This window comes from Apis cerana, linkage group LG1, assembly GCF_029169275.1.
Source record: "Apis cerana isolate GH-2021 linkage group LG1, AcerK_1.0, whole genome shotgun sequence".
NCBI lineage: Eukaryota > Metazoa > Arthropoda > Insecta > Hymenoptera > Apidae > Apis > Apis cerana.
In genome coordinates this window covers 26,399,835-26,418,216 of record NC_083852.1, presented here as the reverse complement: position 1 = coordinate 26,418,216, position 18,382 = coordinate 26,399,835, and the positions used below count along the sequence as shown (strand labels likewise).

Here is an 18,382-nt window from a genome sequence, read left to right as displayed (position 1 = left end):
CGATGACAACGAGCTAACAGCATGGGTAAACACGGCGGCTTGGGACAGAGCCGTGGCCGGGACGATGATCATGTACTTACGCGTTTCCTCTCAAACATCGAAGACGTAGAGACGGCACCACGACCACGGCCATTGATCATGGGAAACGGCCGAGTCTCTTCTTGCTCGCTCTCCACCGGCAAATTCAGCAACGGGATCGAGACCCGAACGAGGATCGAACCACGACCAGCAAATTTCACCGATTCGCGCCAAAATTTCCCAACGGACGCGGGGGATGAGGACATTTCTCTCGTCCTTTTTCTTTTTTTTTGTCTTTTTTGAAATGAAACTCGAGTCGTTCCGTGTTCAAACTGTCTTTGGTTTAATATGATACAACAGAGCGGGCGTTGCGGGGGAGGGGCCCGTGTACATATTACATATTCACATACATAATTATATTTCGTAGCTTCTATATCATCAAATCCGTTTATGTACAACATATACCAAGCGATCCGTAATTATCTTACATAACAATTTGCCGTATATCGCGCGTATCGATCGCGCGGAATGTGCCCGCAAAACTCGTCAATCCGAATCCATTTTCTTTTTCTCTTCTTTCGATCGTACCGTAATACCATTGCCTCTTTCCTATCGTTCCACAGAAACAGACTTTTCTAATGGAAATAGTTGAGAATAAGGTGGATGTATCATTTTGCACGGCACGTTCCGCGTATCTTTACACGCGGGTACGCTGTTTTCTAATGTAGAGAAATATAGCCGGAGAACAAAATACCCGCGTTCACGATAATTTTTAATACAATTGTGAAATTTCCATTGTGTCGTCGATTGGAATATATAATAATAATAATAATAATAATAATAATAATAACAATAATAATAATAATAATAATAATAATAATAATAAAAACAGCATTCGTATATCGGCAATCGGTAGGATTATTTTGCTAATCGACGCTCGAACAAGCTGCGCTGCTGCTTCCGATCGAAAATATTGAATCGCCGAATTTGATCGAAACGTTCGTTGAAAAAGAAAAAGATTTCCGATCGAACGAACAATAATTTTTAAATGGATCTCGATTCCACGATTATTTGAAACGGTCGAACTTAAACGTGGCAGTCTTGCTTATTTTAAAAAAATGAAAAAGATGCTAGAAAATGATCGATACTTTTTAAACGATAAATAACTATTAAATAAAAAAACATATAAAATAGCGGTGATAAAATGGAAAATGCGTATTCGAGATCGATTTATGAGATCGACATTGCCACATAGATCGGCCTTTCTCTCCCTCTTTCTCTCTCTCTCTCTCTCTCTCGTTATTTCAAATTAAAGCGCTTCTTCTCTCGTACACTCTCTCTTTTTCTACTTCTCGGTAGAAGACTCGGATAGTCCGATTCAAAGATGATAAATCTTACGAGGGGCGATGCATATCACAGATACGATGATATGAAAATTCAAATTTTCGTTTAATGCGCGTACACTTAAGAGAAAAAAAAAAAAAAAAGAAAAAGAAAAGAAAAGAAAAGAAAATCACACAGTGCGATTAACCCGTGAATTTTTTTCGAACACCTCTATCAACTTCTTTTACCTATGGTAAGCTTATAGGCCGCCAATGACACGAGAATTAAAACGTGACGTAAAAAGTACGACGATTTCTGTCGTTTGTTTTTTTTTTTTTTTTTTTTTGACAGGACACAACATGGACTTAAATCTTGTATCTAAGCTTCGAGGATAAATCGTAAGTACGAAAAGTCTGTGAGGTCGGCCGTCTTCGAGCGAATATCGACGCCAAAACTTAACGCGACGCTCTCTTCTAGACACGAAAGTCGAATGAAATAAAAAAAAAAAAAAAGAAAAAAAAGTTTGGATAAAAGGATAGAAAAATCGATAGTGATAAAATCGAATTGGGTCGAACGATTAAAATTCTCTTCGGATAAGATTAAAAGATTTTTTTAAGATAAAAACATAGCGCTTTCGAGTATCGTAGAAGATCGCGTTTCGTTCGGTCCGCACCAGTCTCGGATATCGCTAGATCTAAAACGGAAGTATGAAGCTTTCTCTCTCTCTCTCTCTCTCTCTCTCTGTATAATATATATATGTGTGCGTATATATATGTATAAAAAAAGGGGAAAAAAAAGAAAAAGAAAAAAGAACAAGAAAAAAGAAGGAAAAGAGATTTTTCTAACAGGCCATCCATCGAATCAATGTCGGATAAAAAAATCGATTTAATGTTGACCGAATATTCATTATTTTTTTTTTTTTTTTTTTTACGCTCCTTTTTTATCGTGCCAGCATATAATCCTCGCAACGAATAAAAAATACGAGAAGAACGAATTTTTGCCAATCGTTCTCTTTCCAATAAATTTCTATATCCGCATACCGTAAAAAGATACGTGAAGCGAAGAGAGATTGCAGCAGCAGCGCGGCGCGTAACGTAAAATGGCGTCGGCCGCTTCGGTGCGTTTCCTTCTTCTTCCCCTACGATACTATTAAAAAATTCTACTAATAATATTAATAATAATAATAATAATAATAATAATAATAATTAATAATAATAATAATAATTAATAATAATAATAATAATAATAATATAATTATAATTATAATAATATATCCTTCTGTATCTCTGTTATACTCTAGATAATTTTAAGCTCAACTAGACACTTTAAATACAGTTAATCGGACATGTAAAATCTTTACAAAAATAAAATAAATAATCTGAATAAATACAAATATAATAATATTACAGTTAGATAATAAATTATTACATAGGATTAAGAACGGGGCGCGAACGGCTCGTCGAAAGTTTTGCATTTCGATCCGTTGACGTGTCAACGATTTTGTGCTCGTTTCCTCGGCTCGCGTGGCGATACACGCGACAAACATATACACGTAAAATTTATTTTGATACGACGCGAATAATCTAAGTTAAAGCGCGAATACTGTATATTCTTGTATACTTAGGATAATAACACCGCTACGGTGTACAAGCTCGTTTAAACGGATTCCCTCCGAATCCTTCCTTCCCCCTTTCGGCACGATCTCTTTCACGTCTTATCCTTTCCCTTCGTTTCTCAACGAATCTCCTCGAATCGCGCGCTTCCTTGATATCGCTGCTTTCGAAATATTCGAATAAAATAAAACGACAATATATATAAATATATACACATTATCATTTTTAAGGGGAGAACTATTCAAAATAAGATAGATAATGTATATTACGTACGCGAACGAAAACAACGATTATCGACGATTATACCTTCGCCGATAATACGTTATTTCGATCGAATCTTTCTATTTTGAACAATTTTGCCGATTAAAAATGACTCTCTGTTATAGATAAAATTAGATATCGTCGAAATAACGAATAAAAGGAAAAAGCTAGGCGTCCACCGGTAAAACGTCGTAGAGTAATTTTAATAAAAAAAAGAGTTACTCGTCGAATAGGTATGAAAAATAAGGGGGGGGGGCGGGAGGAAAAAGCAGCTCTATCAAACAATGCGAGAAACTAAAAATACGATACGTTCGACCGACGATGGAAATCTCATTGACGAACGATAAGACGTCGCTCTCGAAACTGCTTCTCTATCCTTCCTCTTCGATCCGTCATCTTTATTCTTTTTTCACGTTACGATTATTATATACTTTGGATATGGATTTTCACGCGTGGAACACACAATGGAACGCGTGCTAGCATAAATGCATGCGAAATTCAATATTTTATATATATATGTATATATATATCTCGCACACGATTACGAATTTACAGCGGCGAAAGCCAACGGGCTGTTGATCATCGTACGACTCTTCTTCTTCTTCCTGCTGTTGTTATTCCCACTTCTTCTTCCGGATGCCTCTCCGGATGATCTTCTCGATGACGATGACGATGGCGCGTGTGTGTGTATGTGTGTGTGTGTGTGTGCGTGCATGCGTGCGTGTATATGCGTGTGAAGAAGATGGACGGGAAACGTGGACACGATTTTCTTTCACGATTCTCTCGTCAACGTTTTTCCAAAGTCACTTAGCGATAGTCAACAACTCGCAACGGAGATATATACACACACACGCACACGCGCGCGCGTTTCACACGTTTCACACGTTCGAACGAATATCCATCGGTTTCACTTTATACGCGGTTGTTCGACACTGGGTGATGATCCGGTGACCGACGGATAGGCCGATCGTCGCCATTCGAGTCACATCCGACTGGAACCGAGACGGGTTAAATAGCCCCTGACCTGCTTGGAGAACCGCCTAGGCTCTTCCCCTGTTTTCTTCTCCGATCTTATGACGAGAGATGGCCATCCAGGTAGGGCTGGTCCGGTTTCCTGAGATGGGCGAGTCGTCGCCTGGTAGCCCTTCTTCGGCTTCCGCCTTGCCACCCTCAGGATTGAAGTCCACGGCGTAGGTGTTCGAACACCTGTACCACGTATTCCAGCCCGTTCATGTAATCCCGAAAGATCAGCCAATCGCGCAGATTTCGAAACGTCTCCGAAGATGACACTTTCCGGAAATCAGACTTCATGATGTCCCGTGTCACGTCTGGCCGTGACGACAGTTGACGTTCTACTAGCGCTACCTGCAGCTCGCACAGCACCTGTAAACGTACATTTTCCAATGTTATGGGAATCGAATCGATCTCTCTCTTTCTCTCTCTCTCTCTTGAAATTTCGAAGCGAAACTAATTAAATAAAAGTAATTAAAAAAGAAGAAAAAGGTATGTAAAATATTTTCACGTTTTTTTTTGCTCTGTTAACCGTTAAGAAGGAACAGAAACGAGAAACCGAGAAATTAAAGGGAGATCGGGTAAAAGCTGACAGAACAGTGATCCAAATTGCAGTTGAATGGACGATAAGTCTATAAACGTTTTTACGCGGCTCGAATGTTTTGTCGCGCAAACTTTGCGTCAAACTCGTAAAAGCAAAGTGCCTTTTTTATCGCGTTTGCGACAATGCAAGTAACGTGATTCAGGCTAATAGCATTCGGTGAGATTTCGGTACCATTGTGAAAGTTGTTCAATAATTCTTTTCTTTTTTTTTTTTCTTTTCTTTTTTCTTTCTTTTTTTTTTTTTACCAGAGGAATAAAGGGTAAACGCGAAATAAAAAATAAAAAATAAAAATAATTCGCCAAAAGGTATTGGAATATTGAGAGAGAGAGAGGGAAAAAAAAGAACTCACCGTTCGCAGTTTGTATTCGGTCTCCTTAAATTGCTTGCGAAACTCAAGTTGAAGATCCTCTTGATCCCAAACTATCTGTTCCAGACCCACGGCATACTTTTGCATGTATTCATACGCGTCGATGAGGGCTGTATCGAGCTGCGAAAACGAAAAATACATCCGATTATTTTCCATATCTGAGAATTTTGCCGGGATACGGACATTTTTGATCGTTTCGAAACTAAAATTTTCTCTTTAGCTATAGCGAAAGAACGAAAAATTATAATACGCAAAATTGTGAGATTATACGCAAAGTGCAGGTTGATCATTCACGTCGACAAATCTCGAGTTCAAGTTCTCTTTTTTCTTTTGTAATAGCGATAACCGGTCGATTAAGGTGAAGAGAAAAAAAGGAAAAAAAGAAAGAAAAAAAGATGGTTATCCGTACATACTTCTAATCTGTCGAGGTATTCTTGATTCAGATTCTCTCCTAGTTCCTTGGGAATTTCGTTGGGGCCAGGAAGCCAATCGTAATGTTGATCTTTAAAGGTGGAGTGCAGATCGGCAAAGTCGATTTTGTACGTTCTTTTAGCCTATAAAAGAATCAGAAAAAAGAGATTGAATACGCGTGATTGAAAAATAGACGAGCGTTCGGACGTCAGCTCTCGGCGAGAGGAGGACGAGAAAAAGGAGGAGGGTTGTAAAAAATCGACGGGAGCGCGCAAAGTAACAAAATTTTAACGAAACAAGGTTCTAATTATAATATTTTTTCCCGCGTTAACTGTTGTGCCACGATCGAACATAACCCTATATTCGGGCGTCAAAGGTAGCAATGATCGGCCATCGAACACGCTAAAATGTCTTTATTTTGAACGTCTTTAGCGCGAGATAGGATCGCATCGAGTATCGCGGCGGTTCATCTATATGCAAAAATTTCTCACTGCACCTTCATTATGGGAGCAGTATGGTTCAATAACAGGTTAGCGAGTTTAGTCACCGATTAAAACGAGGCAACGCCGCCTCCCCGTTCGCGATCTCGATATCCCCCGTTCCTGGTACGATGGGAACAGTGGACAGGCCATGCTGACGGATGATGAGTAAGGCAAAGCCGCGACTATCCCTATGCTATCCCGGACAGCACGCGCCCGCCTCGAGCTACGCGCATCGCCTCTTTTCCCCGAGCTGCTGTACGTATTCGAGAAATTGCCAAGATCCATCGAGCCGAGAAATTAAATTGGAAGCTCGCGGTCCAAAGATCTCGGGACGAACGAGATTCGAGTTTTGCAAGCTTCGGATACTCCGTGCCGATTGGACGGTTATGAATCACTGGAAACGAGATAATGAGAAGGAAGGGAGAAGGGAGAAACCCTCACGAGTTCGGGACACCGCTCCGTCCATTTCGTTCCTCGAAGCCTGATATAAAAGGACCTAACGCGATCGCAAGGTCGCAACGGCACGCGTCCAATCGCGCCGTTTCCCGCGAAAATTCTCGCCGCTTTACAGTCGTAGCCCCCTTCTTTTGGGGATTTTAATCAAAATAAAATGATCGAATAATACATTCGTTCGACGATTGGTTTACATGTACGTTTCCAACGATAAATGATCGAAATGACTTTTTGTCATTTTCAGCCTCCATCGCTCAGCCGCGATAGAACGGACGCGATATTTCTATTTGTACGGAAATGTTGTTATCGAAATTCGGTAACGCGATACGATCGATAATCACGTTAAAGATCGTTGACTACTTTAAGTACGTATTCGATCTTAGTCTGTGACATAAGCAGCTAGGTATGTATGTCATCGAACATGTCTTCGACCTCGCATCTTGGACCAGCTGGCCCGCACCAGATAACGTGGCTATCCAAGTCCCTTATCTGGCCCATGGAATGGAAATAATCATCGCGCGATATTACTCTCACGACCTGCAGACCGCGATAATACTTTGACAAGCAAACAACTAGAAAAGTATGCGGCAACCTGAGAGCCGTACGGACTGTCGGTAATAATACGTGCTCGATAAATCGTTTACTTTCGATATGATTGGAACAGGAAAGAGGGAAAAAGTCATCGATGAGACGAATAAGACGCTTCTGGAAGGAAGACACGTAAAGGTGAAACGCGTATAAAGAATGGAAAGGGAAATGATGTCGAAAGACGAAAGCGAGCTAATTTCTCGTTAATATCGTAGCAATCTCGCGCGACTATGAAAAACTAGTGGTTCCGTTGGATCGGTAATCGATCCTTTTCCACGCCCAAAATCGTTACGAAACCCTTCAACGAGGCACGGAGGGGATAGCGGCTTTTCGAAAAAAATAGAGACTTTGTATTGGAAACATTGAACAACACGATGATTAAAACGAAGCGGTCACGAACCGTTATTATCGCTAATCCGTGTAACATTGATTCCGTCCAGGGAGCTCTCGAACGAAGCGTACGACGAGCCTCACCGAACCGGGGGATCGAATGGCCAATTAAATAAATTTTACGATTATTTTACGCGAACCGTTCCCGCAATAAATACACGTTAAAATGTATCCTCACACACGTTTCTTCCAATCTCGTTTCTTCCATCCGAATTTAAAGCGTGACGAATTCCAACTACTCGAATTCCATCTCTCGAACACATCGAATGCGAAAATACCATTCGATTTCGTCTCGTTTCAGTTTCTCTTAATCGTTGATAAAGAAAAAGAGGGGGGAGGGGGGGGGGAAGGAAAGAGAATCGACCGTAACGAAAAACGCGGTTTTGACCGGTTAAAAAGAAAGAAAGAAAGAAAGAAAGGAAGGAAGGAAGGAAGGAAGGAAGGAAAAAAAAAAGATGGAGTAAAAGGTCGTGTTTTATCGATTTAGAAACGAAGGGGTCGCGAATATTCCGCAGGTCAGGTGAAATGCGTGGGTTTCTCGTATTGTTGCCGGTTCGAAGCCGGTCACGAGAAGGTTTTAGCGAGAGAACGAATAGGAAAAGGGAGAAGAAACGGGGAAGAATGAAAGGAATTGTCGCTAACAACCACTGGCGGCGAGCAAATCTGAGACGCGGGTCTTTTGTGCCTCGTAAAAGTCTCCTCGGCCACACCGAGGCACGAATAATCGTAAAACCGGGCTGAAAACTGACAGGAAGTAGGCTGGCAAGAGTAGGTATGGTCTCTCTGCGGTACTCCCGAGGACCCGTCAAAATCAATTAGCCTCTCGGTCTTTCTTCTAGCGCGGCTTCACCGCTCCACCGCTTATTAGAAGTTATAAAATTTCGGTGCGACGGCCTCGAACCGATCGAACCGCCTCGCTTCCCTGCTCGCGACTCCACGGGACACAAAGCGAGGAATGCGAATCCATTCCATTTCCATTCCCCTCGATCGATCCTCTCCCCCTCCCTTCCCGATTTACCCCGATTTACCCCAAAAATGTCTTTCCCCGACCGAACAACAGAGAATCCAAGTAATCGCAAGTGATTTTCGTTTCGAGAGCCATTCTTCTCTCGAATCGAACGGACAAAATTGTACGGACGAAAACGTATCAGGTTGTCGGTTTAAAAGTTTAGATCGACGGACGGTTCTTTCGTTTCGCCGGAAAAACAAAACGAAAGAAATTACGATAATTGAAGAGAAGAATAAGATTTTCTCGAGGAGAAGAAAGAAATAAGAATATCGGAAGGGGAAAAAAAAAGAACATGTCAGCATTGAATGAAAGCGTACGGATCGACATCCAGGCGAAGGAGTAGCAGAAAACTACGTGTCGTAGTGCGTACTGAATGTATCGAGGTGAGTAAATGCACTGGCGGGTTGTATATCCGGTGTGCGCTTTAGTATGCAGGCGGAGTGCCGGTGTGGTGTATAGATGCCCCATCCTTGGCGGGGAGGGGCAGCTTCCGATTCTGATTTATTGGAATCCTCCGCTTCCGATATTTTATCCGATTCCTTCACGTACCGACGCGCGTATACGCGACTCGTAGACGTCGGACTTCCTATCTACGAAGAACAGAATATCGGATTTGTTCACGAGCATCTCGCAAGGACGCGTCAACACCGATCCTCTCCGATGTTTACCGTGTAAAACGCCAACGATGTTTCAACACGGCGAAAACGCACGAACGAACGAACGAACGAACGAACGAACGAACGATGCATCCTGGCAAACGAGTTTTCGTATCTAATTATCGCGTATCGATAGTAGTGGTCGCGGCTGTTTCGAATTCCTCTTCCAGCAAGCTTCGGTTAAAACCGTATCGGAATATAAACACGGCCGATTCGCGGATCGAAATAGTAGTATCGCGAATCGCGCCACGTGCACGCGGGATCTCACTCTCTCACGAACTTGCCCGCTTCTCGGTATCCACGGTTAATCTATCTTCTCTCTCTCTCTACGACGTGCGGGGACGATAACGGCCGATGACATCACTGGACCACCAGACAGTGCGTCGCCTAGAATCGGTATCGGCAAGAAGCAATGGTCGGTCCTTGGACCGAAGCAAACGAAGAAAGGTGGCCGAAAACGAAAGGGGAACGAGAATAATTCCTTCGCTATTCGGCGGAACACGTTTCTTCGTAAATGGCGTAACCCGTTGCCCGATATCGCGAACAACGCTCGTTTTCCCAACAAGAGGGAGAAAAAGACGGAGTATTCGGGGAGAAGGAGAGAGAGAGTTGGCGAACGAAACGATATCGGATTATGCGCTGACTTAGTTAGAAAACATCGGTATCGAGTATCGTGGAACGATGATGTAACGATGTGACTTTGGTGGAATGGCCACAGGGCGGAACGAGCCCTGTGCGTACGAGGGAGGGGGAGAGAGAGAGAGAGAGAGAGAGAGAGAGAGAGAGAAAGACACACAAATACCCTTTATGGTCGCACGCGATGAATGCTAATTTTCTCTCGGTCGTACACACTCGCTTCGCGTAGGCAAATATTGGCTGCATAAGCGTAGAGAATCGAATATTTCGTTTCTTCTCGTAAAGAGATGGCCGTTCGATTCTCCTTCGCTCGATTCTGTCTTTTCTTCTTTCTTTTTTTGCTTTCGCTTCCGAAAATCGATGATCGGAAGAAAAAGAAAACCGCATACGCGTAACAGTATGCCGCAATTGTAAATAAAGAAAGCGACGGATGAGTCAGGTTATTATGTATTTTATATACGTATATATACGTGTATATATATATATATACATATAAAACGAACGATGTGTCGACACGATGTGTGTGCACGATGCATAACTAGGGGGGCGGACGATCTTAATCTATCCTAAAAAACGAGAGTAAAGTTTCGCGTGTGTAACCGTAGATTCGATCCTGCGGTTTCCACGTCTCTTTTTTCGGATCGTTTCAGAAGAGAAACCTTGAGCAACGAGAGAGGCCGAACCCGGTCCCGTGATTTATTGTCCTTGGTTAGAGATAATAAGGCACGATCGGCTGGGAAGATTCTTTCGAAACGAAAGGATCTCCGTGCGCGGTCGCACGAATCTATTTCTCTCTCTCTCTCTCTCCTCCTCCTCCTCCTCCTCCTCCTCCTCCTCCTCCCTCAAGATCGCTTACACGTTTGATGATATTCGCGAAAAAAAACCGACGAGTTACTTGCCTTTGTACAATTCTTGACAAATGGCAACGATGCTCGTTACCGAGTGTATAACGCCTCTCCTCCCCTCCCTTTCGTTTCGTTTCCAACCAATTTTATTTCCGGCGATTATAACACTTTGCGTTTCCAATCCACAATTACGAGTAATAAAAATTGCGCGTAATATATTCGCAATAAGAGAAACGGGGTAATTTTGATCACTTTCCAATCCATTCGGCGAGGAAATGGAGGTAACGAGTATTCGAATATCGATGATGGAACGTTTAATTGCTTCGATAAAGACGAATTATTATTGTTACGAGCGAGCAACGTGGTAGTAACGATTTAATTATCGACGATTTAAAAAAAGAGGAAGAAGAAGGGGGAAACGAGTAGGCGCGAAAAAGAAGGAAGTTGAAGAAGTTTGAAATAAAATCGTGGAATTGAAAGAAATTTAATACGATAACAAGAAAGGAATTTTAGCGAAAACAAATCATTGTTGGGATTTACGCGAAATATTTCGACCGATCTCGAAAATTTTCATTTTCATTCACATCTGCATCACGCTCTCCACTTTCGTTTTCTTTCGTGTTATCTATCTACGCGTTACGCGGTTAATTTATTCGCATTTCCAATGCCAACTTTTCTCGATACGCGAAAACACGAGCGCCACGCCATTGGTCGAGATTAGAAGAATATCGGGAAAAAGAAAATATCGGGGCGTGAATATCGAAAGCATATTCTCGACGAAAGCGGCTACGAAAAAACGATTCGTAAGTCCGAGATCTCTTTCGAAGGTCTGTGCGACTCTACGATCAACGGCCGTACGACCGGAAGTACTGCCATAACTGCCTTCCGCTCGATGTCCCCTTTCCCCGTCCGATCCCCCGCCAGAAGTCACGTCAGTAATTATTGAACCATTGATAAACTTTTCATCTTGGTCTCCGATCGCCGCGAACTCGCACCAATATGTAATCGCGAAAACGATAGGAAACGACGAACCCGTGTCGCGAACACCGTTTCACCATTTTTCACCATGTCATCGCTCCTCGCTTTTCTCGAGCTGATTCGGATCTCTCTTCTCGAAATAGGGGGGAAAGATATAAGAATACGCGTACTCACGTAATCGTCGCGAAAAAGTTTGGCGTGCATCAGCGCTGTTTTCGCTTGAACGACGACCTGATGCAGCAGCTGCGAGTCCGTAAGCTGCACCACTTCCAAATCTCCGGTAAAATCTTCGGCCGCGAGGCCGCAAGGATTCACCCACTTGGGGGTCGAGCTCAGTCGTCTGTCCTCGAGGGTCATCGCTGGAGCGCCGTGCACCGAGACCACCAGCAAGATCACCAAAAGACTGCCTAACCCTGAAAGTCAAATCGAACACAGCCGAAATGATTACATGCTCACCGTCATTTCGTATATATATATATATATTATTCACGAATTGTCTTCGATCCAGTTATATCGTGACACGTTTATTCGATTTCACCTTTGGATCGATGATTCCATTCGGTTTATTATTATTATTTTTTCTTATTATTTTTCTCCCTGGGAGAATCGTATCTGGAGAATCGTAACTCGGCGCGAAACGTAGAAGAATGGTTGGGAAGCGTGGAAAGAGCAGTTGGATTAATTTGTTCGGTATATCGATTCCTATACTCTTATTTCCAATTCACGGATAACTGCCGCGGTTATTACGTTATTAACCGAATTGTCCGTGTATTAAGAAGATAAGAACGAGTTCAGTCGGTGGTATAATCAACGATTTGAGAGAGAGAGAGAGAGAGAGAGACTCTCTTGGGGAGAGAAATGCCCTCGAGAGAAATCATGCCGGAGCTTCCGGCTTGTTGCTTCTACCTTCTCCCCTTCTCCCTCCTCCCACCCCCGGATGCTGTCTTCGTCGATAGTAAGCGCCTAAATGGTAGATTTCGATCGGGACCGTCTTATGATCATCCGGCAGTTTCGGGATCACCGATCGTCGAATTACATCCACGCGAATTCGTCGTCGCATTATTTCACGAGTTACGACCCTTGATGAGGGGCCTGGGATCACGTGCACCGCTACGACGACAAACCATCACCAGTCGCGTATACGCATTCGAAGGATGTATAACCACCGCCAGTCTACCGCGTACCGAGTTCTCTCCTTCTTCGTTTAAACACCGTCGTCGTCGTCGTCGTCGTCGTCGTCGTCGTCCTCGTCCTCGTCCTCGTCGTCCAGTATGCGCGCTTCGAGCGAGTATACCTCGCCGCATCTCGTCCGTAGGATACTCGCGCACGATTCGTTTGAACAGCGATTATTTACCGTCTATCGGGCATTGACTATGAGACGAAAAGTATAGGGATTTGTGGAATAGGGCTCGATCGAATCGTAACGTAGGGTACAGAGATAGATACGAAGTCGTAAGTTGGAAAAGGTTGGTGCGATACGAGTCGGGAAAAGCGTACGTCCTGGTGTGCGGTGTGCGCGTAACGGTGTGCGTATCAAGGACTGCGTAGGGAAATGTAGGTATGTTGTGCGATCGTACGGGCGCTAACGAATTTAATTTTAATGTGCAGCTATACGCGTGATGCAACGCGCATGACGGACGCGTTCTCGAGTCGCAAGGAGAAAAATAAGCGGACGGAGAAAGAGAAAGAAGGATACACAGCGAAAAGGAGGGGACGAGGAGGAGGCAGGGAGACACCTCGGACACTTAACGCATATTAATAAGCGGCTCTTAAGTGCGTTTCGCGTCTCGGCGAGAGAGTAATTTGCCGCGGGGAAGTTTGCGCCCCGAAGTAACCGTGAAATCCGCACCGTCTAACGGTCGTATCCTTTCTTCCTGCTACCCGGTAATTGCACGAATCGCTCCTTTCAGCCGTCGTTCGATTCGCGGCCGACGTCGTCCCCGCTGATTCGAGGCTGGATTCGAGAGGAAAAGCTCGATCGCGGCTTTTCCACCTTTCGAAAAACTCGATCCGAGCGCTCTCCTCCTCCATCGACTCAGCCACGGCTCTCTCGTTCCACGAAAGTTTTGGAAAGGTCGAGAAAAGGTTGAGAAAAAGAAGAGAGAGAGAGGGACGCGATCGGCGCCAATTAGGAGTTGGGCAGCGAAACGTGGAAACGATATCGTTAGCCTAAGATTGTCTCGGTGTCTCGTTAAGACACGCACAAAAGTATGGGGAAAAACGTCTATTCGATAATGCGGCAAGTATTTTTATCGTAGCAGAAGTTGTCATGATCCGGGTAAACGATCGGGGCGCGTCTGCGATTATATTTCCTTACTCGTCGCAAAAGTATACGCATCCACGTACTTTCTCCAGTTTCTTTAATTGCGCCACGTTTTTCCACGGCTGAAAGTTAATTGCCATACGATGTGTCCTCCGTGTGCCCGGCCAAATTTGTCCGCCGAGGGAATTACGATGATAGGTGCCTCGCGTCCGGCAAGTTCGCATTCTTAAGCTGTAAGAAATCCGAACAGCCACCTGTGCCTCGTAACGTGCAATCTTGCAGGCTGGAATGCATCATCCGATTTGCTTCGTGCACCAACTACACATCCGTACGTTATCTCCGTGGCGAGACACTCGCGAGCTCACCGATATTCTTGCATCGAATTTATTCGCAATCCCAATATCTCTCCCCTCGGCCATCGAGTTCAAACACGTCGGATCGAATCGCGACGCGACGCGGCACGATTTATTATTTCGGTGCATCGGACGTCGGTCATCTAACGGTGGTGGCCGTCGTCGTCGTCTTTCGTACGTTCCCTCCCTTCCAGTGGCCTGTATACGTGTGGTGTGCAGAGCCTAGGACCTACCTCAACGACGACACTCGGCGTTCCAACGAAATTCCTGAGAACCCGCGGTCGCGTGGAAAAAAGTAAGGCGCGCAAAGCCGGTGGACACCGGTGCAAGCGCATCTCCGCTGTTGGCCGGCAAGAAGATGGTGAAAAATGCGGTAATGACGCACTGTCCTCGCATTGCTCGCGACAATTATATCCCATTACGCCCGTCCCGCCACCCCCTTATCGTCCGGATCGTGTCTGTGCCCGAGGACCCGAGCTACGTTGCGGTAGGTCGCGATCCTCGCCCGAGTCTATATATCCCCTTCGCTCATTTACTCCCTCCCTCCCCATTATTTCCCCTTATTTATCGCCTCCCGCTAATTTTCCAATTTTGCCCGCCCATTTCTTCACTTTCCTCCCGTTTCCGCGAACGCGCCACCGATCGATCGTCCTCTCATCGCGCACCAGATAATCGCGAAAATTTCGCGAGGCGGCGCGACCACGAGACTCCCCCGAGCACACTCGGGGAACGTGCAACAGGTGGGTGTGTCGAGCGCGCATGTCGCTCTTTCAACCCAACTCGCCGCATTTTTTTCCACCGATTTCGCGTCGCGCGCGTGTCCTCGACCAAGCGTTTACTCGTTTACGAGCATCGAGAAGAGGGGGCGAGGTTTACTTTTTTGCGCGGATCGAATTTCGAAGGAAGTAACGAAACAGGAGGAGGAGGAGGAGGAGGAATAAATAGATAAGGAGGATCTGCTTCGTTACGAGGAGAATGAATGACTAACGCGTTCATCGACACGTTGAAAAGTGACGTCGAGAGGAAGAATCGAGAAAGAAAGAAGGAAGGAAGGAAAAAAAAGAAAAATGCCAGGCACGTTTAACGAGGCAAAGTGTTAAATCGAAACGCGTGGATTATCTTTCGTTTCTTTCTTTCTTTCTTTCTTTTTTTTTACGACGCTCTGTCTGAAAAAGTGAAATTCCAGACGTGTTAATCGCGTTGGAACGAGAAGGAAATCGAAACTCGTCGCAATAACCGATCTCGGTTCCCCGCGCCACGGTTTTACTCCGCCAATTTGCACGAGGAATCGGAGGGAGGGAAAAGAGCGGCGAATCGCATCGAATCCGGCGAATTTCAAACGTTTTCCGTGTGACTCGATCGTCCACTCGGCGCGTTCAACGAGGAAGAAAAGTAAAAGCGTGGAGCGAAGGAAGAAGAAGAATACGGAGAGTCAGGGAAAGATGCTGTACTATCATTACGTAAGAAAGTATTGATTTTGCTCTGAGTCAGCGTCAGGTGTGCGTTGATGCGTACCGTACGCAGCCAACGAACAGAGAAAACGTTAAAGCGTTAATGAATGACACTTGCACGACTATTCTTTATCACGGTTTTTCGTAATCTTTCGTCTCGTGTCAGCGTTCAAATTCGATCGATCGAACCCGAGTTTTCATCGATATCGAAACCTGGATGAGTCATAATCGGACTTATTAATTGCTTCGAATAAATACGACGATGACCGTGCGGTTTCTAACGTTACGACAAATTAAGTTTTCACCTTGATATGATTAGTTGTAAGATCGAAGGCGCGATCGAGGAGAAGCGAAGGTACGAGTGGTTAAGCGGAATCGATCGCAGCGAGAAAACTGTAAGGACGAATACATAGGAAGGAATACATATAAATATGCAAATGCAGTTAACAATGTGCGCGAATCTCATAGCGGGCCGTATCTGCATGTGTATCAATTCAGAGAACACGTTGCGACAGGAAAGAGGATGCAACTTTTATATCGACAACGGTCAAGATAAAATAATAATCTGTACGAACGTTACGATTATCTCGAACAATTGCGAGATATTCAAATTTTTCTTTCCCCCACCCCCCCTCCTTTAATCACGCGATATCAAATTTTGGCGAAACGAGAGATTTCGCGATTGATTCCTTTCCGTCAAAATTTTCGTGTTCTTACAAATCTTCTTTTATTCTTCCCCCTTGCTCGTCAAGGAAGGAACGTGGTTAACATCGTTTCGCGATCGCGCGCCAATAAACGAGAAGAGCAAGTTGGAATCTTATCGAGTTAAAAATTCTCGTTATCTCGGGGGAGAGGAAGAAGGAACGAATCATCGGCAAAAAGAGAGAATATCATCGATGATACGAGTGAGAAGCGTGAGAGAAAAGATAAAGAAATAAAAAGTAAAAATAAGAAAGGAAATGGATAAAAGAGCGCGCGCGGCGAAATACGAAACGTATTCGTCGGGTGTAGTGGAGTAAGTTTGACTTACTGAGCCACGTGGTCGCGGTGACGTCTGACGATGGGTTGCGTCTCGATCGTATCCCTCGATCGTCGTAAAAAGCAGGTACAGGACACGCGGAATCACGGGATAAGCGTCTCTCGTTCCGACCGTTTCTCTCTATCGTCGGACTAATCGCAGCTTCGTATAGGAAGCTCTTATCCAGAATGCTTTTGTACCATTTGGTATCGGTAGCCCCGACGCTGGGGCCATCGGCCCCCATCGGGTTATTCGGCGATGTTCCATGTTCGAGAACTCTGTGCGAAGTGGTCCTTTGGTCGCGAACCAGGATCGCCTCCATCGCGATTTCCCCTCGATCGTGAGCGATCGCCGTATCCTCGCCAACCGTCATATTCGCATAGCACTTGTGACGACGATCACTCTCGTGGCACGCAGGCAGGCAGGCAGTCAGGCAGGCAGTCAGGCAGCCGAGCACTCGCGGTGGCGCGTGGCGGCCAAGGAGCGAGCGAGACCTATCCTCTATCCTCTCGCGTGTATCCCCGCGTACTCTGACTGCCGCGGGTCAGTGATACCTTGTCATCGAGCGTGTACTCGCGCGATGGACGGACGGACGGACGGACGGATGGATGGATGGATGGATGGATGGATGGATGGATAGACGGATCGATAGATGTTCGCCAGTCGTTACTCGTGTGTATACTCGCGTGTCGGGAAGGGAACGAAAGGGAACGAACGAGAAGGAGGGAGACGCGAAGACGGAGGAGGATGCGTCCACGACACGAGGGGAGGAGATTGGGCGAGATTAGTCGAGTCGGCGGGGATCACACTTGAAAAACTGAGTCCGCACAGAATCACAACCCGTTTGGCACTGGTCTCGACACACGCGATGCACTGATTCTTATACGAGGGGGAAGGGGGTTACGAGTGGTGTCTCAGAGGAAGGTAGGAGGAGGGGAGCGGTAGGTGCTTAAGAATGTGGCGGGAGGAGGGGGGGGGGGGGGGGGGGGCGGAGGGAGGGAGGGAGGGAGAGAGAGAGACGGGGGGCGGTGGGGAGGAGGGAGGGGGAGGAGGGGGGTTCGCGTGGAAAGGAAAAAGAAGGAAACGGTGCGTGGAAAGCAAGCACGGTGGTGGTGTCGCGTCGTGTCGCGTCGTACACACCACCGTTAAGGGTGGTGGTGGTGGCGGTGGTCGCGGTCGGTGCCACACTTTTCTTTTCTCTTATCCTCCACTTCCCTCGTTCGCTCCTCGTCTCGGCTCTCTCGTCGTCTTGTCTCGTTGTCTCTTCGTCGCGCCGTTGCCCGATTATTATCGATGATCACTTCGTTTCCCAACCGTGAACCCTCTCTCTCTCTCTCTTTCTCTTTCTCTTTCTTTTTCTCTGTCTCTCTCTCTCTCTCTCGTTCTCGCGAGGAGAGAAGCTCGAGTTACTGCACTGGCACGCCAGTGGGGTAAGGTCGTACCATACCGAATGTCAGGAGGTGACTGAGGTCTTCGTCGCCCTCGTCCGGCTGAGTGTATCGAATGTATCACCTCTCGCCTCTGTCCGAGTTAACCACGGCGCAGAGAAGGTAGGTAGGTAGGTAGGTAGGTATAGAAACAGAGAAGGAGAAGGCAGCTATAGGCAGGCGAGCGAGCCAGAGGCAGGCTGGCTGTTCGTTCGTCGTTATAGT

The 18,382-nt window shown here is 45.5% G+C and overlaps 1 protein-coding gene across 2 annotated transcripts; it reads right to left on the bottom strand.

Moving 5' to 3' along the window:
- Positions 1-337: 337 nt before the first annotated feature.
- On the bottom strand, positions 338-17,678 carry LOC107992404 (uncharacterized). 2 transcript variants are annotated; one of them, XM_062087133.1, is made up of 5 exons: positions 16,743-17,648; positions 11,820-12,058; positions 5,611-5,751; positions 5,180-5,317; positions 338-4,598 (listed from the first exon to the last, which is right to left on the bottom strand). In XM_062087133.1, the coding sequence occupies exons 1-5, from the start codon at positions 17,101-17,103 to the stop codon at positions 4,386-4,388; spliced, it is 1,092 nt and encodes a 363-aa protein (XP_061943117.1). In that variant the 5' UTR covers positions 17,104-17,648; the 3' UTR covers positions 338-4,385. The 2 variants fall into 2 exon arrangements, with proteins under 2 accessions (XP_061943117.1, XP_061943118.1); XM_062087134.1 differs by lacking the exon at positions 5,611-5,751 and having other exon boundaries at positions 16,743-17,678.
- Between the last annotated feature and the right edge of the window lie 704 nt (positions 17,679-18,382).